The sequence below is a fragment of the Phoca vitulina genome, unplaced genomic scaffold (assembly GCF_004348235.1).
Source record: "Phoca vitulina isolate PV1807 unplaced genomic scaffold, GSC_HSeal_1.0 scaffold7, whole genome shotgun sequence".
Lineage (NCBI taxonomy): Eukaryota > Metazoa > Chordata > Mammalia > Carnivora > Phocidae > Phoca > Phoca vitulina.
The window spans coordinates 13,537,568-13,562,722 of NW_022589710.1; the positions used below are offsets into that span (position 1 = coordinate 13,537,568).

General features: G+C 39.0%; 1 protein-coding gene across 1 annotated transcript in view; it reads left to right on the forward strand.

Annotated features, from left to right (window-relative positions):
• Positions 1 to 3,676: 3,676 nt before the first annotated feature.
• LOC116632630 overlaps positions 3,677 to 25,155 on the forward strand; it is a 129,100-nt gene continuing 107,621 nt past the window's right edge. Inside the window, exon 1 of the mRNA XM_032404576.1 lies at positions 3,677 to 4,624. Coding sequence (XP_032260467.1) covers positions 3,677 to 4,624 — 948 coding nt within the window. The remainder of the gene's footprint in view (positions 4,625 to 25,155) is intronic.

A 25,155-nucleotide genomic window follows, 5' to 3' on the forward strand; every position in this document is an offset into this window, starting at 1 on the left:
CGTTAAGCGTCTGCCTTCGGCTCAGGTCATGATCCCGGGGTCCTGGGATCGAGCCCCGCATCGGGCTCCCTGCTCGGCGGGAAGCCTGCTTCTCCCTCTCCCACTCCCCCTGCTTGTGTTCCCTCTCTCGCTGTGTCTCTCTGTCAAATAAATAAATAAAATCTTTAAAAAAAAAAAAAAAAAAAAACTTTTGGGGACAGCTACATTATTTTTCCTTGAGAATCTCCAAACCAGAACTAGTCCCTTTCTTTTAATAAATTGCTACCCAAAAAAGAGAACATGTTATTTTCCCATGAGATTGGATGTTTAAAAGTCATTTTACATATTTTGTAGTGTTGAGGGGTGGGTGGGGGGAAGAAAGGCACCAAGCTTTGATGGACTGCCCCATTTAGCTTTGAGATACCACCTACCTTGAAAACACAAAAGAAGTTCCTGTCAAAGTTAGAAGTTCTATATCCTATTGGTTTATTTTTACATGTGAAGAGCAACTTTCCTTTGAAGAACTCAAGGGAATGTACTGAGAAATGTTAAACAATGAACACTTGATAAACTTCAATAGCAAACCAAGAGCCTGAGAGAAGTTGGGATGGGAATACAAAGCAGGAACTAAGAAACAAAAGGGAAGTGCAGTTGGGAGAGTCAAGGCAGATTCTCATCAGGTATTAATGTGCTTCTGTTCTGTGCTCTCTTCCAGCACAGCCTTTTGTAGGAAGAAATGCAGATGGGTGTCAGTGTGAGCATATTACCACCTGTGCAAACAATAATAGCCAAAACCCTATGAGGCTGATTATACAGCATGTTTTATAAAAAGGGAAACTTCCTTAAGGGTTTTAGAAATCATTTCTAATATTCATATACTATGGTGCAAAAAAGAGCAAACAGTGTATTATTTTCACTTTTTAATATGAAATCTGGTTATGGATAGAACTGAACTCTTCAAGGTCTAGGCATTGGTGGAGATGGGTAGAGAAAGAAAGCCTATTGATTCCCAGGTGAGAGCTCTGCCATGTAGCAGGGTCTTCTGTTTGAGAATCACCAGCAGATATTAGAGATTAAAAGCAATATGACTCTATTTAGAGGCTAAATAAGATGTTTTGTTCATATTGACCATACTGCATGGTAAATGTAAATAAATCTAATTGTGAGGTAATTTTTTTAATGAATTAATGTAAGTCCAACCAAGAATGTGGATAAGATGATAAGCAAAGAAATGCAAAGTAAAATAAAATTTTTTCCACATTTAAATCTTAAATCCATCTTATTTTGGTATATGGCATAAAATGAGGTATAATTCCCTCCCCCCCCAAATAATCAACCAATTGCCTCAGCACAACTTATTGAATAATTCTTATTGCCAATTTAATGCTGTCTTTACAATATAACTCATAGTGTTTTTAATTCTTTTGCTCAGTCTACATGATGATTCTAGCAGTAGTATGTCCGTTTTAATTCTTATATCTGTGTAAGTTTTAATTATCTTGTTAGACAAGTGTTCCCTCATTTCCCTTTTTCAAAATTTTGCCTAATCTATCCTGTTTATTTTTTAAATTTTTTTTAAAGATTTTATTTATTTATTTGACACAGAGAGAGAGATAGTGAGAGAGAGCACAAGCAGGGTGAGCAGCAGGCAGAGGGAGAGGGAGAAGCAGGCTCTCCGCCGAGCAGGGAGCCTGATGCGGGACTCGATCCCAGGACCCTGGGATCGTGACCTGAGCCGAAGGCAGCCGCTTAACCGACTGAGCCACCCAGGCGCCCTAATCTATCCTGTTTATTACTTCAAATAAGTCCAGAATTACTTTTCAGAGTTCAAAAATAGAATTTTTAGATTTTGATTATGATGGCATTAAATCAATACAGTATTTTGGAAAGACCTTATATAATTAAAATATTTGATTTTTTTCACCAAGGGAGATTAACTGTCTATTTAGTCACATCTTTCTTTTTTGTCCTTCAGTAAAATTGTAAAAATTTATTCATGCAGTTTCAGTACATTTCTCATTATGTTTATTGCTAGATACTTACTCTTTTAAAAAATTATAAATGGAATTTTATCACTGTGTTTTTGAATGGATCATTTTGGTATAAAGGAAGTTATTAGTTTTTGCATAAAATTAAAAAAAATTTAAATGCCTTGCAGAAATCGATTATAATTCTAAATAGTTCTTTGGTTTAAATCTTCTAGGTAGATAATCATATTTGCAAATAATGATGATATTCCAGAGGTGTTTCTACTTTATTATTTTTTTTCAAAGAACCTTGGCCTTGGGTTTCCTAAAAATAAACAAATTAGTTTTTCTAATTCATTATTCTCTGCTTTTATTTTCATTGTTTTACTCTTATTTCTTAAAACTCCTCTCTTCTTGGCTTCTGTGGAACTCTTCTCCCCATTTTCCTCTGTGTTGCTCCTGCTCACCCCACCTCCCAGAGATGAATCTCACCTACCAAAGAATCTGTCATTGGGCCCTTCCTTCTCTGTTTATATTTCCTGTTAGCCTGGCTTTTGTTAATGACCTCAGATTGCTCAGGATCTGAAAATCCACTTAATGATCATAGATGAACTGTCCCTGCTGAATACCAGTTTTTTTTTTAAATTATGGTCATAAATACACATAACATAAAATTTACTATTTTAACCATTTTTAAGTGTACAAGTCACTGAATAGCAGAAGCTTTATTGTGTACTTGGCTATGACCAAGACTTCATCAAGATGATTCAAAGTTCCTATTTTATGAACGATCTTTAATTGCTTCCATTTATTTCTTCTCATTGGCCAGATCCTATCAGTTTTACCTTGTTATGTCTCTGTTTTCACTCTGCTCCGTTACCAAGGCCAGGCCTTATGCTCAAGCTGTAGAGACTCTTACTTGCCTCCTTCCCTTTATTTTTTGTCCCACTCAATATCCCCCAAGCACCAGATCCTATCAAGCCATATTCTGTTAAAAGTTTTTGAATGGTTTTCAGTAGCCAAGAGAAAAAGTACAAATATTTGGCATTCAAGGCCTCATGATCTGGCTGTAGCCTACCTTGTTGTTGATCACCTCTCTCCCTTCATACAGTCTGCTCTAGCTCAGGAGGCATATTGAGGGAAGTGGGCTGGGTAAGGGATGGAGACACCCAAGACCAGTTGGAGAAGGAAAAGGGAACTGCCATCTTGCCCGAAGAATAAGGATTTGGCCTTTGCATTGCCAGAGCCTTCATTTTTTTTTCTCCCCAGAGAACCTGCTAATCTGGAATTTTATGTGAAAATCTCTCAATTTAAAATTGTTGTTACAAATTAGTATCTTTGAAAAACTTGGAGCAATTGAAAAATCTGTCTGTGGGCTAGATCCATGTCACAGTTGATGGCAGGGTTTATTTAGATTCTCTATGTCTGTCTCTCTTGTCTGGAATTGGGACATTACATTATAGTCTAAAGAAATGTTAAATCCAATAAGCGTTTCAAAAATTCCCACTGTAAGAAGGTTACTGCTTTAAAGGTTTTCCATGGTTCCTGTGAAAAGGCCATAGTCGGATTTAAAATGATAAAAACTAATAGTACCCCCTTGTGCCTCTGGGAGCACACCGAGCGTTCTACCCTAAGAGGCTTTTTTTGAGCTGGGACTTGCATTTATTGACATGAGTTTTGTTATAGATATGTAATATATTGTCGTTATTTCACAGGACAAATTAGTCAAGATGTCCGCAGTTTCGAAGCATTTTGGACTGAAATACAAAGAAGAATCGTACATCTTTAAAGAGCTGGAGAAGATGAGACAGGAAACTAAAAAGGATCTTCTCCGATTCCAGCAGAAGTTGGCCTCCAAGCCGGCTGTGGATGAAGCCTCAGTGCGCGGCCTCCAGGCCCCCGGCCCTGCCCCTCCTGGGGAGAAGGTCAGCGCCACCTACGGTGGACCCCAAAAGCCATCAGGGTCCCCTCGAGCTAAAGGCCCTACGACCCCCGCTGCGGCCCTCCTGCAGCGGGCGCCCCGAGGCGCAGCGCGGCCCCCGGCCCCGAGCGAGGCGGCCGCTCCCGGGAAGACCCGGCCGTTTCGCCCCCACGACTTCTACTTGCGGAGCTCTGCGTTCCTCCGGTACCAGCCCCAGAAAAAGCCGCCGGTCATCGCCTCCAGGGCTGGCACGTCGAGACCGTTAGTCCTGATGCCGCCCCCTGCGGCAAGGGAGAGGCCCGGGGCGCGCCTGGGCCGGAGGAGCCCGCGGCCCACGGGCCCCAAGCCCGTCCTGCACCCGGGCCGGGAGCGCGACGCGAAACGGGAGACGGCCGCGCTCGCAGAGGCCCGCCAGGCCAAACCCAGGAAGGGCAGCTCCGTTTCCAGCCGGGAGGGCGACGCGGAGGCGGGCGGCCGGCGGAGGAGAGCCAGGAGTCACGCCCTCTCCGTGAGCTCGGGCTCAGCCAGCCAGCGGCGGGAAGCGCGCGGATCAGTGTCCGAAAGCCAGCCGGGGAGCATCCGGCGGGGCGACTCGCGGGAGGCCGCCCCGCAGGCCGCGCAGCCGGTGCGAGTGATCCCGACATCCATAGAGGAGATCATCGCCTCACTGCAGTCGGAGGCCCAGCTGGCCTCCGACCAGACTATTAAAGAGCTCATACAGAGTGTCCTCGGCCAGAACTACGACATTCAAATGGAAGTAGGTGAACCAGAAGAAGAGTTAATATTTCTCCTGGGTAAATGCAACTTTAGGAAACATTCATAGCCTATTTAAGTGCATATGGTGTGTTACAAGCTGGACAAGCTAGACAAAACACTGGGGTGTTACTCAAGCGCTTTGAATTTGGAATTCGAATTTTTGAATATTCCATCGAGGGGGAGTGTCTACTCTTTCAGTGAAAGAAATTGAGAGGTTATCTCAAAAATTAGCTCAAAGCACATTGGTTGTAGACCTGAGTAAGACGTCACTGGTAACCTTTCAAAGTCTTTGTGACTATCTAGTATTGAAATAACAGAACAGATGTTTTATATGGAAAACTCAGTCATTTTCTGTTATAACTTAACATTAGCAGTACATTTTTATACTAAGCAGATCAATATATTACTACTAAGAAGTTGAATTTGTAGTTCTGTGACATTTTTAGTGAAAATCACTCTCTTAAAATATATATATTTTTAAGATTTTATTTATTTGACAGAGAGGTGAGAGAAAGCAGGAGGCAGGGAGGAGGAGGGGCAGAGAGAGGGGGAGAGGGAGAGGGAGAGGCAGGCTCCACGCTGAGCAGGGAGCCCAGGATCATGACCTGAGCCAAAGGCCCACGCTTAACTTATTGAGCCACCCAGGCGCCCCTCTCTTAAAATATTTTAAAAAATTTACTTCCTAGGCCTTCCTAGTTATAGAGATTATAAGTGATTCTTGTGTGCCAAGCAAAATGAGACACAGTTTGCGTGCATTTTGTCCCAACAACCTCATCAGATGGATACCTATAAAAGCCCCATTTTACGTAGGATGTTTCCTAGCTTTAGTGATGTTAAAGGATTGGCTTGGTGTCCAAACTAAGGAATGGCAGAGCTGGGATTCTACCCCAGGTGGACACACCCCAGAGACTGGACTGGAAACATGCCAGAACTGTCCATTTCTTGATTGTGATATGTCCCCAGGAGGGAGCAAAACTAGATAGGGTTATAGGTTATGATATTTTGTCCATTACATAGACTGCTGTGGCAGGGACATTCAAAGCAAAAATAGCAACAAGGGAATCTGAGTCCCACAGAAAGACAGAGAGAGGGAGGAGGAGAGGAGAAGGAAAGGGGGGAGAGTGGAGGGAAGGGGAGGGAAAAAGAAAAAAAGAGACGTAGTTTTTTTGAGAATGGCAATGAGGGTGACTGTAAGAGAGAAGATGCTGTTACTGTTCTTGGCTGCGGCACCAAACTTCTTGTTAGTACACAGAATCCTCCTGCCACATTATGTCTTTAAAAGAGTTTCAGCCCCAAAATACACTCTAGGCTGTAAGGAATGTGATCATAAAGCCCATTAGGGAACAAAAACATGTAAGGACAAAAGTCCCCAGTGTCATCTTTGACCTAATGTTTGTCAGCAGAATAGGACAAATGTTTTCAGTTAAGACCCACATCTCCTCACAGTTACTCAACAGATCAGTGTGGCTGCTTTAGGGCTGTTGCAAAATGAGGATTTCTTTTCTTTTCTTTTTTTATTATCTTCAGTTAGTCACTGTGTAGTACATCATTAGTTTTTGATGTAGTGTTCAACAATTCATTAGTTGCGTATAACACCCAGTGCTCATCATAACACGTGCCCTCTTTAATACTTATCACCCGGTTACCCCACTCCTCTCTGAAAACCTCAGGCTCAGTTTGTTTCCTGGAGTCCATAGTCTCTCATGGTTTGTCTCCCTCTCTGATTTCTCCCCCTTCAGTTTTCCCTCCATTCCCCTATGGTCCTCCATGCTATTCTCTATGTTCCCCATATGAGTGAGACCATATGATAATTGTCTTTCTCTGCTTGACTTATTTCACTTAGCATAATCCCCTCCAGTTCCATCCATGTCGATGCAAATGGTGGGTATTCATCCTTTCTGATGGCTGAGTAATATTCCATTGTATATATGGACCACATCTTCTTTATCCATTCATCTGTTGAAGGGTATCTCGGCTCTTTCCACAGTTTGGCTATTGCAGACATTGCTGCTATGAACATTGGGGTGCATGTGCCCCTTTTTTCACTACATCTGTATCTTTGGGATAAATACCTTAGTGTACTGCTGGGTCGTAGGGTAATTCTATTTTTAACATCTCGAGGAACCTCCATACTGTTTTCCAGAGTGGCTGTACCAGCTTGCATTCCCACCAAAAGTTTAAGAAGGTTCTGCTTTCTCCACATCCTCGCCAACATTTGTTGTTTGCTGTCTTGTTAATTTTTGCCATTCTAACTGGTGTAAAGTGGTATCTCATTGTGGTTTTGATTTGTATTTCCCTGATGGCTAGTGATGTTGAGCATTTTTTCATGTGTCTGTTAGCCATTTGTATGTCTTCTTTGGAGAAGTGTCTGTTCATGTCTTCTGCCCATTTTTTGACTGGATTATTTGTTTTTGAGTGTTGAGTTTGAGAAGGTCTTTATAGATCTTGGATACAAGCCCTTTATCTGCAATGTCATTTGCAAATATCTTCTCCCATTCCATGGGTTTCCTCTTAGTTTTGTTGACTGTTTCCTTTGTTGTGCAGAAGCTTTTTATCTTGATGAAGTTTCAAAATGGGGATTTCTAATTAGCTTTTGTGTGGGTCTCACAGAAAAAAGGCATTAGGGATGTGCACTGGCGAGCCTTAATAGAGAGAACACAGATCTCAGTGCCTGCCCCTGTACGAAGTAACTCCGTGACATAGTCAAGGTACTTGACACGAAGAGGCGCCCGTATTAGAAACTGGCTCAGAGTCCTGCACAGTTGGGAAAAGTTACCTTTTCAGAGCAAGGGCCATAAGAGAGGAATGCCCTTGCTCTGAAATCCATTTTGAAGGGTTCAAATAGAATAAAATATAAGAAGAAAGAGTGTCAAATGAGGAACGAATACCAGGACAGTGAGTTCTGTTCTTTCTGGCCTTTTATTTGTTTTGTGTATCCGTTTGTGGTGCTTCAGCCACCTGAATTGTTCAATGTAGAGGAGGGGCCCGGAGCAGTAGAGTCAGGAGCCAGGGGCGCTAGCACTGTTACAGGACTTAGCCTGTACCAAATGCCTTAGTCCATCCCTGCTTTTCATTATATTGATTTTTAGTGCTTTCGTGATTTTTAGTGCTTTGGTGATTTCATTCTTCCTTTTTAAATTTTGCCTTTCTCCACCCCAACAATTCCAGAAGACAGAGCTCTGCATTATTTTGAATAAAAGTGCTTTCAAAAGTTTTATTAGGGTAAGAAATGGGTAGGTGATAGATTGTAATAAAAAATACAGGTGTAAAAGTGGTGTCTAAGTTATGATTTTAAAAATTCCTAAGATTAGAATAAGGACATTTGTTTGAAACATTCGTAATTTATATAAACAACATCCTTTCCAGGATAAGCAAGGAATATGGTTCTTCACTTGAGATATTTTACCTTGGAATCACACAGCAATCCTCAGAGGGAAAGCCGGAGGTAAAGACAATCTTGGTAGGCTGTGTTGTCTTTGTTTAGAGCTTGGGCAAGGCCATTCCAGACCTGACATTCAGAATTTCACAAACAATAGGCCAAAAGTTGCCCAGAATACCTGAAGATTAAATTTAGCTGTCAAATGTAGGTCAAACATCTAAACCAAGTTTTCTCATCTTCAACACTATTTACATTTTGGGTTAAATAATTCTTTGTTGTGGGTGGCTGATCTGTGAATTATAGGTTGTGGATGCCAGTAGCATAATCCTCTTGCTCCCCTTCCTCGCCCGCTGCCCAAGTCATGACAATCAGAACATATATATGTTGCTAAATGAGACCCTGGAGAGTAGGGCACCCTCCCTCCACACACTGAGAATCGCTGGCCTAAACAGTATGAATACACCATGGCAGGAAGAATAGAAAGGTTATATGGTCCTATGTTTGCTTTACTGAGGAATCAGTTACTCACAACATACATTCTGATTATATGAGACTAAAGTTCAGAGACTACCTTCCAGATGTTAATTGAGGATGAAGGAACCATCCCATCCTTGCTCCTTTCATGTGTAGCTGCTTTTCGCCGCAAAGCTCTAAAGAAAAAATGACTTTAACATGACCTAGGTAAGAAAGAATTCATGTTCCAAGATCTTTCATGAACAAATAATATGTAGCCCACAAATGTTATATCACGAAATTTATACCTACTTCCACTTCAGGAAAGATGAAATAGATGTACTTTCCCCCATTTCTTCCATACAACTAAAAACATTACATATAAGACAAATATGAGAGTACTCCAAAAGGTGGAGAGGGGAAGACAGACTGGCTAGGGACTTTGGGTTCCAAGGAATCACATAGTGATGCTTCTTTGGGCTTCCTTTTTTGCCTCATATCCTCTGGACTTGAGACAAAGAAGCTGGCAAACTAGGAATGTCAAGGGATGCAGAAAACGCTCCAGCAAAAGCCAGCTCTCTTTAGCCAAGGGATCAAGAAAGGCGAAGACTAGAAAGACAAAACTTTTAGACAATAACTGTGCTACTCAAGCCAGAAACAGCAGAAAAAAAAAAAATCTGTGGCCCCATCCCCACACCCACCAGCCATTGCTGAATGGGGATCCTGGACTGTCAGTCTCACCAGGCTGTAACAAGTTACCCCAACCTTCTCCCCACTGAGGTGGTGTCAGTGGAAAGTTAAGACTTTCAATAATGCTCAGCAGTAAAGAGGTTGCCCTCTCCACTTTCCCTGTGTCACTGGAGGCCATTTGGGGAACAGTAATGAGATACCCCTATCCCTTACAACTAGGATGGTGTCAGTAGACGCCTAGTGGGAGCCAGAACTCCTACTCCCACTCAGCAATAACAAGGAAGCCCCCACCCCTGGTGTCAACAGAGATCAAGTTGGAACCTGGACTACTACCCCTACCTGGCAGTAATGCCGTCCCCCAACTACCCCTGTTAGAGTAATGCCATAGGAAGCCAGCTAAAATAGGAAGTTTAAATGAGATCCAGACTCTCATAATACCCAAATGTCTAGGTTTCAGTAGAAAATCATTTGTCATACTAAGAACCAGGAATATCTTGACTTGAAAGAAAAAATGATAATTAATAGATGCCAGCACTGAGATGGCGGAGATGTTAGAATTATCTGACAAAGATTTTAAAATGGCCCTCAAAAAAATGCTTCAGTGAGCAATTATGAGCACACTTGAAACAATGAAAAAATAGAAAGAGCAGAGAAATAGAAAGTCTCAGTAAAATCAAAGATATAAAGAGGAACCAAAGGAAATTTTTAAAGATTTTATTTATTTGAGAAAGAGAGAGAGAGCACATGAGCATGTGAATGCAAGCAGGGGGAGGGGCAGAAGGAGAGGGAGAAGAAGAGGGAAAGAATCCCAAACAGACTCTGTGCTGAGCATGGAGCCCAATGCAGGGCTCAATCCCACAACGCCAAGATCATGACCTGAGCTGAAACCAAGAGTCAGATGCTCATCTGACTCAACCACCCAGGTGCCCGATCAAAGGAAATTTTTAGAACTGAAAATACAATAAGTGAAACAAAACCCCAGTTGATGGCTAAACAGCTGAATGGAGAGGACACAGGAAAGAAACAGTGAATTTGAAGATGGAATTTGAAGATGGAATACAACTTACTCAATCGGAACAACAGAGAGACAATAGACTGAGAAAAAAATTGCACACAACCTGAGGGACCTATGGGACTATCACAAAAGATCTGACTTTGTGTCATCAAGATCCTGGAAGCTGAGTGAACCCCAAACCAAAGAAACCCAAAAGAATCCACACCAAAATATAATAGTCAAACTTCTGAAAATTAAAGAAAACAATGAAGCCTTTAAAGCAGTGAAGAGAGAAACAGTGTTTTACCTGTGGAGGAAAACAACTTGAATGACAATGGATTTCTCATTAGAAACCATGAAAGCCAGAAGAAATAGGTACAGTATTTTTCAAGTGCTGAAAGAAAAGCGCTGTATATCCAGAATTCTGTATCCAGTGAAATTATTCTTCAGGAATTGAAGGGGAGATCAAGACTTTCTCAGAGAATTTGTCAATAGCAGTCCTACCTTAAAGAATGGCTAAAATAAATTCTCTAAACAGAAAGGAAATTATTCAAAAAAAGGACGCCAGGAAGGAATAACACAATAAACAAAAACTATGGCTAAATACAACAGATTTTCCTTCTCTTGAGCTTTCTAAATTGTGTCTGATGGCTGATGCTAAAATTATAACACTGCCTGATGTGGTTCTAAATGTATGTAGAGGAAATTTAATTTAATTTAAGACAATTATAAAGAGGGGAGGGTAAACAGATATCAAGGGAGAGAATGTTTCTATGCTTCACTCTAACTGGAAAATGACAATACCGGTAGACTGTGGTAAGTTATGTATACATAATATAATGCTTAGAGCAGTGACTAAAAAAGCTATACAGATTCACTAAAAAAACACTATAGATAAGTCAAAATAGAGTTATAAAAACTGTTAACTCATAGGAAGGCAGGTAAACAGAGAAACAAACAGAAAAAAGAAAAAAAAATAAAGTGACAGCTTCAAATTCTAACATATCAATAACTACATAAAATATAAATTGTTTAAATACACCAATTGAAAGAGATTGGCAAGTGATTAAATACATAACCCAACTATATTTTGTCTACAAGAAACTTACTTCCAATATAATGATATAGGCAGGTTGAAAAAAAAGATGAAAAATATGTCATACACACATTAATTAAAAGAAAGCAGGAGTGGCTATATTAAGTTCAGATAAAGTGGACTTCAGAACAACAAAAATTACCAGAGACATAGAGGGGATTACAATACGGTAAGAGGGTCAATCCACCAAGGAAACAAAGCAATCCTAAATATGTACACACCAAATAATAGAGCTGAAAAATATGTGAAATAAAAACTGAAAGGAGAACTAGGAAAATCTACAATTGTTTTTATTTTTATTTTTTTAAGATTTTATTTATTTATTTGACAGAGAGAGACACAGTGAGAGAGGGAACACAAGCAGGGGGAGCGGGAGAGGGAGAAGCAGGCTTCCCATTGAGCAGGGAGCCCGATGCGGGGCTCGACGCGGGGCTTGATTCCGGGACCCTGGGACCACGACCCGAGCTGAAGGCAGACACCTGAGCCACCCAGGTGCCCCAAAATCTACAATTATAGTTGAAGACTTCAACATCCTTCTTTTAATAATTGGTAGAAAAGCTAGAAAGAAATTCCCCAAGAATATAGAAGAACTCAACAATACCATTACCATCAGGATCTAATCAATATTTATAAAACACTGCACCCAACTATAACAGAATACACATTCTTGTCAACTGTCCATGGAACACATACTAAGACCGTATCTGGATCATAGAAATGAAGTTCAATACATTTAAAAGAACTGACATCATACAGAGTGTCTTCTCTGACCATAATGGAACAAAACTAGAAATTAATACCAGAATGGTAATAGGAAAATCTCCAAACACTTGGAAACTAAACAACACAGTTTTAAATAATCCATGGATCAACAAGGAAGTCTTAGGGGAAAAAAAAGACATTGAACTAAGTTAAAATAAAAATGCAACATGTCAAAATTTGTGGGACACAGTCAAAGCAGTATTTATCCACTGAAACGAAAACTTATATTCAAATAAAAATCCAAGATGAATGTTCGTAGCAGATTTTATTATTTAGTAACCAAAAACTAGGAACAAAGCAGATGTCTTTCATGGAGTAAATGGGTATATTAATCAGCAATAAAAAGAAATGAAGTACTGATAACCTGTAACAACTTGGATGAATCTCCAGAAAATTATGCTGAGGTAACAAACGAACCAGCCAACAAAAAATCAACAAAAAACAACACCCCCTCCCCCAAAAGAAAAACAATCTGTAAACATTAGATACTGTAAAATTCCACTTATAGAATATTCTTAGAAGGACAAAATTATAGGAATGGAGAATAGATTTGTGGTTGTCAGGGGTTAAGGACAGGCTTGTGGTAGGGGAGGGTGGGAGGAAAGTGTGTGTGGCTTGAGAAAGGCAGCATGAGAAATCCTTGTGGTGATGGAAATGTGTGTATTTTGACTGTATCAGTGTAAGTGTTCTGGTCATGATATTGTATTAGAGTTTTGCAACATATTACCATTGGGGCAAGGCAGACAAAGAGTACTTAGGATATATCTGTATTATTTGCAACAGTAAATATGAGTCTACAATGATCTCAAAATAAAAACTTTAAAATGTTATCAGATTCTTGATAAAAACGTGTGTTTCTTTTTTATAAATTATAAGAAGAAACACAAGGAAACAATATATTCCCTTCTCAGCCCTCCTTAGCTCCCCATAGTAACCAATGCTTATTGTTGCTTATCCTTCTACACTTATTTTAATATTTTAGTACAAATGTGTATACATACATGCACACAAAGTTTTTTCTTTACAAAAATAAGAACGTAGGGTATACATTATTCTGCAACATACTCTGTGACACATATCAATATGTATAACTTCTAAGTTGTTCCTTTAAAGAGCTGCTTATTATTTCATAATATTTAAACATTTCTTTGGCTCTTTGCTTTTCAAATATCATCTTTCCGTATCCTAGGAATAAATTTTTGCTCACTGGAGGTATAACTTAGGGAACCTACCAGGATCTGGGGCAAGAAAAGCAATTTATATTGTTTGAATGACATAATACAATTGGGAGGGACTAGTTTGGACAAATCTTTTCTATTCAAGATGACAGACACATTTATTACATTTTTCTCTTACACATTCCTTTTGTGCAGTCCTTTTTGTCCTCATAGACATAACAGCTTAAGCTAGTACAAATGAAATAATGATTAAGAAGTTTCTTGATTTACACCTTTTTTTTCTGTGAAGTTTTAAAATCTCAGATAACATTTAGGTACTTTCAATAAGTACCAAATGCTTATGTATTTAATTTACATTCATTTTTAGAAGATGGAAAATATTATATTAGTTTTTGAAGGAAAATTCCTATTCCTTTAGTCAGTTTGATTGTAGTCATGATCTTGAACCAAGTTAGAAGTTGTACCTTCAAAATAAGCTTATTCTTTTTGGATATAAGTGCAGTTTATTTTCCATGAGGATTTTCTTTCAAGATTGAATACCAAGTTACTTGAAAAATGAAATGCTAATTTATTGTAGAATTCAGATGTTATTTTCTGATTCTTAGCACAGATGCCACTCAGCAATAATTTTTTCTTTTGCCTGTTTGTATAAGAACGTCCCTTAATTTAGACTGTATAGGACAAATGCATTTGAATCTTGAAAGTGATCCAGTTTCACATATACCAGGGTTTAAGGACATGTGAGGAAAAGTGAAGAAGTTTTAAATGTTGGCAAAATAATTGCCTTTTCTTGCTATTTCAGGTATAATTATTTGGATATTTGGGATAAAAACATTTCCCCTCTGTGGATTGTCATTTCAATACATAACTCAATTTATGTTTTGATTTCCCAATGTAGACCTTTTTAATGCTTTAAAATTTTAAGGACTGGTTCAAGGGCTTAGACTCTCTTTCAGTAGGATGTGAGGTGGACATGCTCTGATAAACTACACATTTAAAATCCAGCACTAATTGCCACCTTAACATTTTAGAGTTTTAGTCCACTTTAAAGGTAATTCTTGTGATATCTTCAAGTCATGATTTTCATCTATTTTGGGTAAAATGAGAGGGAAGATTTTATGTAATTTTAAACAGTTTTTTTGAAATTGAATGTTGATATCAGGGCTTAGAATAATATGGGTGCCTTGACAGCAAATTGAACCAACTGAATATCCCAGTTAGGTTATATGTTGACTTATCATACATGGAAGTCATTTATTTTTTTATTACTGAAAAGTATAGTATTTGGTTGTGATTTAAGTCCATTATTCTGTAGCTGTAAACAGCCTCAACTTAGGCAGCTGTGTTCTTTACAATCCTTGTTTTAAAGCATAATAGGTAAACATTTGGTTTTAAGGATGGGTAGATCCTTAAAGTTTTGACCGTAAAATCAAAATCTTGAGACCTAGCAAACCACAATCATGTCTGAACATTTCTCATCCCAAATCAAGGCAGCCTACTAGACTGTGTAGCACATTATCTAGTTGTACTGAATATATATTTCATTTGGGAGGATATTACTTTATAAGTATCTGGTTTCCCTAGTCCCCTAAAAAGTGCACCGAATCTTCATCCCACCATAGTGGAAAAGGATGGCTTGACAAAATCTGTCATATTTATTATCTTTTTTTTTAATATTTTTTTTTAAAGATTTTATTTATTTATTTGACGGAGAGAGAGATAGTGAGAGCAGGAACACAAGCGGGGGAGTGGGAGAGAGAGAAGCAGGCTTCCTGTGGAGCAGGGAGCCCCATGTAGGGCTCGATCCCAGGACCCTGGGATCATTACCTGAGCCAAAGGCAGACGCTTAATGACTGAGCCACCCAGGCGCCCCTGTCATATTTATTATCTTTATGAGTTTTTATGAGCACAGTAGAAAAAGGTTAAATTTTTAGTTTATTGCATTGAAACTGGAAATAATATATTCTCATTTAATAGATTTTCTTTGACATGTTTTACTTTGTGTTTTTATTATATGGAAAAGAACTTTTAGAGTGTTGGTGATAAACTTTTCCATAGTGTTTCCTTACCCTCATTTTTCAGTAAAATAGTGTCTGGAGCTGGAAGATAACCTAATTAACTATGTATTTTAGATAACAAAACTGAGACCAATTGAGAGCAAGTGACTGTTGCAAGGTCATATAGCTAATTAGCATAATTGAGACTGGATCCCTTTAGTTCTTCTGACAGCCAGACCAGAATTGTTTTTATTCTTATTACATCATGTTGATGGCACTTCCTTTCTCTCTTTCCCCCCAACGGTCCCTTCCTTTTCTCCTTCACTATCGTAAGACCTAGACCACAGGTATCCAGAATCTTTTTTCACCATGATTTCTCCCTTCTCAGATTTCTGTGATGACTGCATTAGTGGGAGGACCATCACACTCTCCTGTTCAGGGATGGTCACCCTGGTGACTTCTGAGCCCAGCACATTTAGGTCAAGAAGCAAGGATCTACTGCTCACAGGGCCCTGTGGTGATGGTAGAGATGGTGGCTGTGGGATGGGGCTCAGAATGGACACCTAAGATTCATATTGAGTCAGAACATTAAAGGATAGAGGTGGGATGAATTACAGGTATTGACGACACTTGCAGTTGATTATATAACATTAGCCAGTTACAGTCAGCCAAGTACCACTGATTCTGCCAACTTAAGTTGTTGTTAATATGAACAAAAGATAAAATCTCCGTTATCTGCCATCTCTCATGTCAAATAAAGGCAGAGTAACAGATTGACCCACTTCTACTTCATCTTATTAGCTGTATTTTATTTTATTTATTTTATTTTTAAATCTTTGAGCTATTCTCAAAGTGAAAAAAATGCCCTCAAACACTTTCTCTTCTTAGCCCAGTGGGTATAGGTGGAGTCCCCATCCTTTTGGGGAACTTTTTACATACTTGAAATTTTATTATCTGTGGTGCTCTGGGGTCTTGTTGAGAACCCTTGACTTGAGATAATGAAGTGTGTCAGTGGCCTTACCAGGAATTCCCTTAAAAGCTAGGATGAAGCGCCAGTGCTTTGGATATTATCTAAGTAAGGATGCAGGATTGCCATGATCACGTGGGTAAGTATTAATTGGCATACTGGTCATCAAATTTGACCAGTCTTGATAATAAGTAAAATCCCCTGCACCCTCCACCCCTTCTGCACCTTTTAAGTTGGTAGTCTATCTTCTCTGTAGATCTCACAGATAATGCAGTAAATAAAATTCCTATTCTTTGCTTGGCTTACTGCAAATTTATTAGGCACACAAGAGAAGATTATGATAAAGCTAGACCTCATCATTTCAGCCAGATTTCCCCTCAAGAACATCTCCAGTCTCAAGCTCTTCATCTCTTAATCATTTGAAATAAGGTTCTGAAGAAATGAAAGATTGAGACAGCTGAGACACTTTTCATTGTTCTGATTTCATTATGCTGTTGAGACCTGCCTAGATGTACAGTCTTTGACAATCAATTATTGCTTTGGAAAGTGATTATTAAACAGTTCACTAAATTATGGCTTTTTATGCATGACTATTCTGCTGCTCTTTAGGGTTAAGTGAGAAAGCTTATTAAATATCCATTTACAGTGGAATCTTTGAAAGTGCTAAATGGCATGCATAATTCATATAGGCTGTCACCAGTACAATGCCAAATTAGTTTAGCCAAATATCAAGTAACAAGGAAATGGGAGGAAGTAGCAGTCTTAATAGAACTTATTCTGGGCAGCTAATGGGTGCAGATAATCAGAAAACCCCAAATAAAAGTGACTTAGATAAGATGGAAGTTTATTTCTCCCTTGTAAAATGTCATGTAAAAGGTAATATAGGACTGATATAATGTTCTGCAGAGTCAGGAATCCTACCTGCCATCTTATTGCTTCATTGACTGTGACCCTCATTACCAAGGTCATCTCAAGGTCCAGTGTGGCTGCTGTGGCCATCGCATCTGCATTCCAGTCAGCAGGAAGGTGTAAATAAAATAAGAAAAGCATGTGCTTGAATTTGCTCACCACTTCTGCTTATATTTCAATAGCCAGAACATAGCCACATGACCACATCTAGCTACGAAAAAAGGATGAAAAATGAAGTCACTATTCTGGGCAGCTATGTACGACGATTCACATACTATTACTATGGAAGAGGGTAAAAGAGGTATTGGGGCAGTTTCTGTCATAGTCTCTATGTATGATGCATCTTCTATGGAGACTTTACCTTTCCAGCAGTTTTATTGAGCATCTGCAGTGTTTAGCATTGTGCTGGGCTAAGAATTTAAAGTTTTTATTTGTGACCCAATTTTTAGCTTTAAGCAGTTAGGTAATACAACAAGAGAGTTGGCTGACAATGAAAAATGGTGGAGAAAGCCTTGGGATTGGTTTGATGACTTTGACAGGGATTCTTGGTTTGTAATTTATTTGTTTCTTAAAATTATTGGTGTGTGAGTTTTCTCATCCCTGCAGTTAGAGTTTATATTTGCCTTATAATATTGTGAGAGTAAAATGATCTTAAATAAAGCAACACATGTTAAATATACTGCATTTTTTTTAAAGGTTTTTAGTATATACTTTCACATTGCCTTTCAGTACGTTTGAACCACCTACATTCCCGCCAGTAGTGAGTACCAATCTGTTTCCCTACAGCCCACAGCCTTACTGTGTTTTTGAATCTACGCTAATTTGAAAGGCCAATGGCTTTCCAATGCTTTTCAGTTGTGGGAACCTTCCTTCAAATGAAATATTCAATGAACGTTAAATATTCCAAGAATTTAATAGCATGGCAGCAGTGTCTCAGTAGGGAATGAGGGACCTGGAAACTACCTGCTGGATCCAGGCTCACATCAGCACACTCTTTGGCCATTAAGACATTAGTCTGTCCATTCAGTTTTATTGGATGCCTGTACCAGATATGGGGAACAACAATGTACAAATGAAGTTCCTGCTTTCTTGGAGTTTACATTCTAGAGAGAGGAGGCAGAGGATAAACAAATTGGTAATGTCTCAGGTGGCGATAAGTGACATAAAAAAGAATAATGCTGGATAGGAGAGATAGACAGTGATGGTGTGGAGAGGTATTTAAATCAGATGGTCAGGTATGTACTGTAGAATGTGACATTTAAGCAGAGGTCTTGAAAGAATGGGGCAAGCCGTGCAATTCCTATAAAGGGAAAGATCATTCCAAGCAGAGTGAAGAAACGTTGCGAATCTCCAAAGCAGGAATGTTCTTGTGCAGCTTGAGGAACAGCAAGGTGGAGGGGCTTTGAATGGGGGTATGGTAGGAGATAAAGTCAGAGAGGTAGCCCAGAGCCAGGTCAGCCAGGACAGTGGTTCTCAATACTATCAGACTCAGTGCTCCTTTCTTATTGTACATACGTTGCATGTATTTTGCCCCTTTTACTATCCTGAAATAAAATTCATAGATAATTATCATCTCCCAACCCACATAATGTCAAACATTGATATAATGCCTTATTTGTAACATAAAGGAAAAGTGAGAGTAATTTATAATTGAATCATAATTATAAACAACTACACTGGAAGATACAATGAAGTTGTTAGCTGCTTTTGTCTACCAATAATGAATGTGCTCTTGGTAGGAATATAAGCAGCTATAATGTATAAGAAGGACCGGAAAATGGAAACAGAGTGCAGGTGGCACTAGAATGCATGTAGAGATAAATAATAGCAGATTAGATTTTTGTGTATATGGTAAAAGAAAATGAGAAATGACAAGTGAAATAGGGATGCATGCTAAGACCAATTAAGGACTTTTAAAATGGAGAAAATGAGCTAAGCCTCTTTATAAGGGTAGTGTCAAAATAAATCTCTGTTTCAACGTGGAACAAAGTGAAAAAGTATCAGCCGCACCCCTTCCCCCCATATCTTCCAAGTTGAAATCTCAACATATGTCAGTATACGTTCAGTCTCTGGAACTTAAAAAGACCTTGGAAGCCATCTCCTTTGATAGATTATGAGACTACAGAAAAAAGAGTAATCCAAGAAGGTATGGAGAAATAGACCTCTGTAAACAATCTGAGAGCAAAACAAAACTAAATAACTTTAATATGTAATTTTCATGACAAATTTATTATTTTGCTAAAATATTTAAAAATCATACAGATTGGCAATACTGTAGTTAAAACTTTTCCTTTATAATTAAATATTCATTATTCCTGTGTTTCACATGTGTCTGCTTTATTGTGTTTAGTTCTAAAGTTAATGGAATGGATTTCATATATCCTCTGTTCATCTCTGCATGCAACTGCTACCAATGCAGAATGAAACAGGTGTGTTGTTTTGGTGGATAAACTGCTTGTGCAGTTGCCTTGGTTGACCTGATATCTTAAGATAGTAAGTAACTCTTATTGAATTTCCCAAGAAAACAAAGTATAGTCTTCCCTCTGTTTACACAGTAGTTGCATTCCTGGAAAATATAATGTGGATTAAATGAGGGGGAATATTTTGTGCTTAAATACATAGAATGGAGTTAGATTCTGGTCTCAGACATTTGTAAAATGTCTTTTACCCATATGAAAGCCTTTTAGGACATTTGACATTCAAGCTAATGTGGGGTGTTTCTTTGTTTTGTGGGACTGTCCCATGAAGTGCAGGCTGTCTAATACACCCTTGGTCCTTCCTTGCCCGCTAAATGCCAGTAGCACATTCCCATCCTAACAACCAAAAATGCTGCTCTCCTCCCCCAGGCAATTTCTAAATGTTCCCTAGGGAGCAGTACTGTCCCTGCTGAGAATCACTGATAGGTTGTCTTGTAGCCGTGCTAAGAACTTTGGATTTCACCCTGAGTGGTGTGGGAGGACATTGGAGGGTTTTGAGCAGAGGCATGACATGATCTGATCTTGTTTTAAAATTATCATCTACCTTCTGTATGGACAATAGATTTTAGGGGAAGGAAGGAAGACCAATTAGGCACCTATTATGATAATCCAGGTGAGAGATGATGGTGGCTTGGGTCAACTATAGTGATAAGGAGATGAGAAATAGTCTGATTCAGCATACATTTTGAAGGTTGCTTATGGGTTGAGAGAGAGAGAGAGAGACAGAGAGTATGTGTGTGTGTGTGTGTGTGTGTGAAGAGAGAGAGAAAGAGAAAGAAATCAAGAATGACTCCATGGTTTTTGGTGGGTGTAGCTAATATAGAATATAGGTGTTGTTTTTTTTTTTTTTTTCCTGAGAAGGTGAGGACCATAGGTAAGCCAGGTTGTGGGGTTCATTTTGGACATGTTAAGTTTGAGATGCCTAATACACTCTCAAGTGGAGATATTGAATAGGCATTTAGTTATAATTCTAGAGTTCAGTGGGGAGGTTAGGGTCAGAAAGATTGGAAGTCATCAGTGACCAGACGGTGTTTAAAATTCATTAAACTGAAAGAGATGATGAAGAGGAAGAGTGTATCTGGAAAGGAGAATAAATCTAAGGACCAGGAGCCTGGGGGCACACCGTTGTTTAGAGGCAGAGGGAAGAGAGAATGAAAATAAGAGAAGGAGTGCTAGGTGTAGAAGTACAACTAGGAGAAGGTGTATGGTGATTTGGAAACCACGTGAAGAAAGTATTTCTAGAAGGATGTGGTAACTGTGTAAAATCCTGCTAAATCAAGTAAGATGAGGACTTGTAAGGTTTAACCATAGAGTTATAATATTTAACTACACACATGTACGTATGTTATCGATTTTATTGCTTTGGTGAATGAGATTTTTTTCTATTTACATTTTCAAATTGCTTATTACCATATTGGTTTTAACCAATGTTTACCATTTATCCCATAATCTCTCTGAACTCTCTTATCTGTTCCAATAGTTTGCCTGTAGAATTTCTTGTTTAATAAAATCTGTGTTGAATAAAAGTGGTGGTAGTGAGCATCCCTATTTTATTCCTGACTTTAAAACAAAGGCTTGGTTCTTAATTTCACCACTAAGTATGACGTTTATTATAGCTTTTTGATAGATTTCTTTATTAGGTTCACTTCCTTTCTCAGCTTGCTAAGAATTCTTAAGTCACGAATGAGTGTTGAATTTTGTTGAATACTTCTGCTTCTTAAATCTATTGTCATAATGTTGATCCAACTGAACTGTCTCTGCAATCTGGGAGAAATGTTTTTGGCTATGTTACAGTATGTTTTTATACATTGAGGATTTCTATTAGGGTTTTTGCATTTGTGTCTATACATGAGATTGGTGTATACTATTTTTTTCTTCTAATGTGTTTGTCCATTTTTTTTGGTGCTTGTTCATTTTTGGTATCAAGGTTCTACTAACCACTAAAATTGGATGCTTTCTTTTTCTGTTCTCTAAAAACAGTTTGTATAAAATTGTTTTTGTTCCTTGAAAGTTTGGTAATTTTCATCTGTTATGTTGTTTGGCTGGTTACTTGGGTAAAGAGAGATTTAAAAAAATTATCTCAGTTTCTTTAATGATTATTAATTTTTTTCAGGCTTTCAATCCCCTCCTTAACCCTAGGTCAATTTTGTGACAGGTATTTCTAGACAGTAATTCTTTTTATCCAAGTTTTCCCGCATTTATTGGCATGATGCCATTCATAGATTATTTCTTCTTATTCTTTGCTTAATCTTTTGATTTCATAGCTGTGGAGTTTGTCTCAGTGTGTAGTAGGCATGAATCTTAATCTCCAAACACAGATGTGCAAGAAATATGTTTATTTCTCTAGAACTCAATTTAGTCTTTATTTGGAGTTCCCATTCCATCAGGACCACAGAAATTTGGTCTTAAGCAATTTGGGGATTCCCCTCTCCATCCCTGGGATATTTACAGAGTTCCTTAAGCTCATGTGCCGTGCTGACCTCTGTTAAAACATCCATACTTCCATCTGGAGGTCCACTTAGGTCTTGTTGGGAAAGGAAGTCTCGTGCATGCAGTCTTTTGACCCCCACTTGGCCCATTAGGCCTGGAACACTTCCTTACCAAGAGATAAAGAGTCCCAACAGCTAGTGCTGGGCTGGTAGGCTTTTGTGGAAATATGTTTTCCTGTTTCAGATTCAATGTGTGCATCTTTGTTTTGCTTAGTATGTGTGTCATATGGTACCTGGCCAGTCCTGTACTATATCTATCTCCTATAGGGAGGGGATGAGGTCCTTAGTTCTGCATCACAGGAGGGGAGTGTGAAGGCCACTGGTCCTGCACTGGCTGTCAGAGGGACTTGCTGGCCAGGATGGACTGATGGCCACTACTGAAGCTGACCTTGCTCTGTGTCTTCTTTATGTGACATAGTTCCATCCAGAGCTTGACTGCATTGTTTTCTGGTGTCTTTAATACCAAAAAACAGGGTTAAAAGTATCTGGACTTCTACTCCTGGTGACAGGCAACAGATGCCACTTGCTTGATAGGTGTCCCCTCCATTGTCAGTCCACACAGGTCCCTGCTAAGCTGCCTCTTGTTCCCATCTCTGAGGCTCCTTCAGTTTCCCCAGCTGTCCCATCTGTGTTTGCCACTCTTGGGCATACAGAAGTCATTTTGCTATTCTCAAGACTTGCTGGGGCCTGGTAAACTCTGCAAGGTTATATAATGCTCCATCTGCTTCAGTACTCCCACATGGCCATGTCTTCTCTGGGATCTTGCTGCTTCTTGGATTCTCCATGGGAAATGGCCCCCCAATTTTTTTTCTCTCCATTCAGAACACTTTCCCCTTTTGTTTCCTAATGGCTTAGCCATGGAGAGCTGGGTATGAGACCTCACAGGGACCCAGCAGCATCTATGTTTTCATCACCTCCCCACCAGCTTTCTCTGTCCCAGGAATTCAATTAATTTCTAGCTGCAGAGTGAGGATATATTACTCAGATAAACTCATCTTATTTTTCACCAGATCAGTTGTCATTGTTCAGTGTTCTTTGGCTCCAAAAGATTCTCAGACTTTTGAAACCTGAAAGCCAGAAAAAGACTCCTGTTTTATCATTTTATGTTCTGGGATGGCACTTTTTACCTGAGTCCATGGGCCCAGAATGGCCAAGCTGAGTTAAGGGAGAATATTGGGAGTGTGGGTTGGAGGGAAACATCGGTGGATACTTCAAAACTATCTCTCCAGACCCTTCGTTTGACAGAGGAGGAGACAGTCTCAGAGAAGTAACTGATTTGCCAAGGCCACATACAGTTAGTGGTGGAGCAGAGAGACCAAACTCCAGATACACTAACTACTACTTTTGTGTTCTTTTTTAAAAAAGATTTTATTTATTTATTTAAGAGAGAGAGTGAGCGAGCATGAGCAGGGGAGGAACAGAGAGAGAGAGAAAAGCAGACTCCCAGCTGAGTGAGTAGCCAGATGCAGGGCTTGATCCTGCCACCCTGAGATCATAACCTGAGTCAAAACCAAGAGTCAGACACTTAACAGACTGAGCCACCCAGGTGCCCCTATTCTTGTGTTCTTTGAAGCTATAAGTTGTATAACAGTTATTTGAAACACATATGGAGTTTAGGTTCTATAACCCAATATATATTTCACCTAGATTTTTTTTTAATTTGGGTATAGTTGACACAGAATGTTACATTAATTTTAGGTATACAACAGAGTGATTTGACAACTTTATATGTTATGCTGTGTTCACCACAAGTACAGGTATCCTGGGTCACTATACAACACCACTGACTATATTCTTTATGCTGTGCCTTTTGTTCCATGACTTATTCTGTAACCAGAAGCCTGTATCTCCCATTTTGCCCAACCCGTGTCTCTCCTTCCCTGCAGCACCTATCAGTTTGTTCTCTATATTTATAGGTCAGGTTCTGCTTTTTGCTTGTTTATTTTTATATTTTATTTTATTTTATTATGTTATGTTAGTCACCATACAGTACATCATTAGTTTTTGATGTAGTGTTCCATGATTCATTGTTTGCGTGTAACACCTAGTGCTCCATGCAATACGTGCCCTCCTTAATACCAAAATTATTTCTGATAATAAGACCCTTTAAGTGTTATTTTCTATGCAAATAGCATTTCTTGAGCTCTGTTGGAAATTCTTAGACCAAGATAAGAAGAACGGAAGTGACTTTGCTTAGGGACTTCTCCTTAACTGGTGGTGGCTTAGAAGGAAGGAGCCTAGCAGAAAACTGGGAAAGATGAAGGCCTCAGATCAGAGAACAAAGCCCACCTATTTCTCTTTTCCAGGGCTGTGCTTGTTTATTCATGGTTTTTGTTTTGTTTTGTTTTGTTTTGATCCCACTTATGAGTGAAATCATATGGCATTTGTTTTTCTCAGTCTGACTTATTTCACTTAACATAATACCATCTAGGTCCATCCATGTTGTATCAAATGGCATGATCTCATCTTTTTTTATTGCTGTGTAATATTCCATTGTACACACACACACATGCATGCACGTGTATGCGCGCGCACACACACACACACACCCCGCATCTTTCTTATCCGTTTGTCTTTTGGTGGACACTTAGGTTGCTTCCATATCTTGGCTTATTGTCAATAATGCTGCAATAAACATAGGATACATATATCTTTTCAAATGAATGCTTTCATTTTCTTTGGGTAAATACTCAATAGTTATTTCACCTAGATTTTTAAACACGTTATAATTGCCATCTAAGGGTCCCTTGGCAAATGAATCATTTTCTTAATAATTATGTGTTCAATACCTTAAGGATAAATATGCCCTTTTTAATTTTTACTCTTTCAGAAGAAACACTTTCTAAAATCTTTTATACTGTTTCCTTTTGTAAAAGCAGGTGTGATTTGTTCTCCTTGACTTCCAGTTACCTAGCTCAGGTGCTAAGTTAATCCTTTTCTTGAGGACAAAGGACACCATTTTGGATGTCAGTTCCTTTCACTAGTCTATGATCTAGTGATGTCCAGGGTCTTACTGGGTGAGTGAAGTGTTTGCCCTACACCTTAGATTCAGCTGTGCTTTGAGTTCTTTTGTTTTCTTTTTATAATTTTTGTTTCCTCCTTCCCATTAGGCTGACAGCTGTCTCTGTTTTGCAGTCAGTA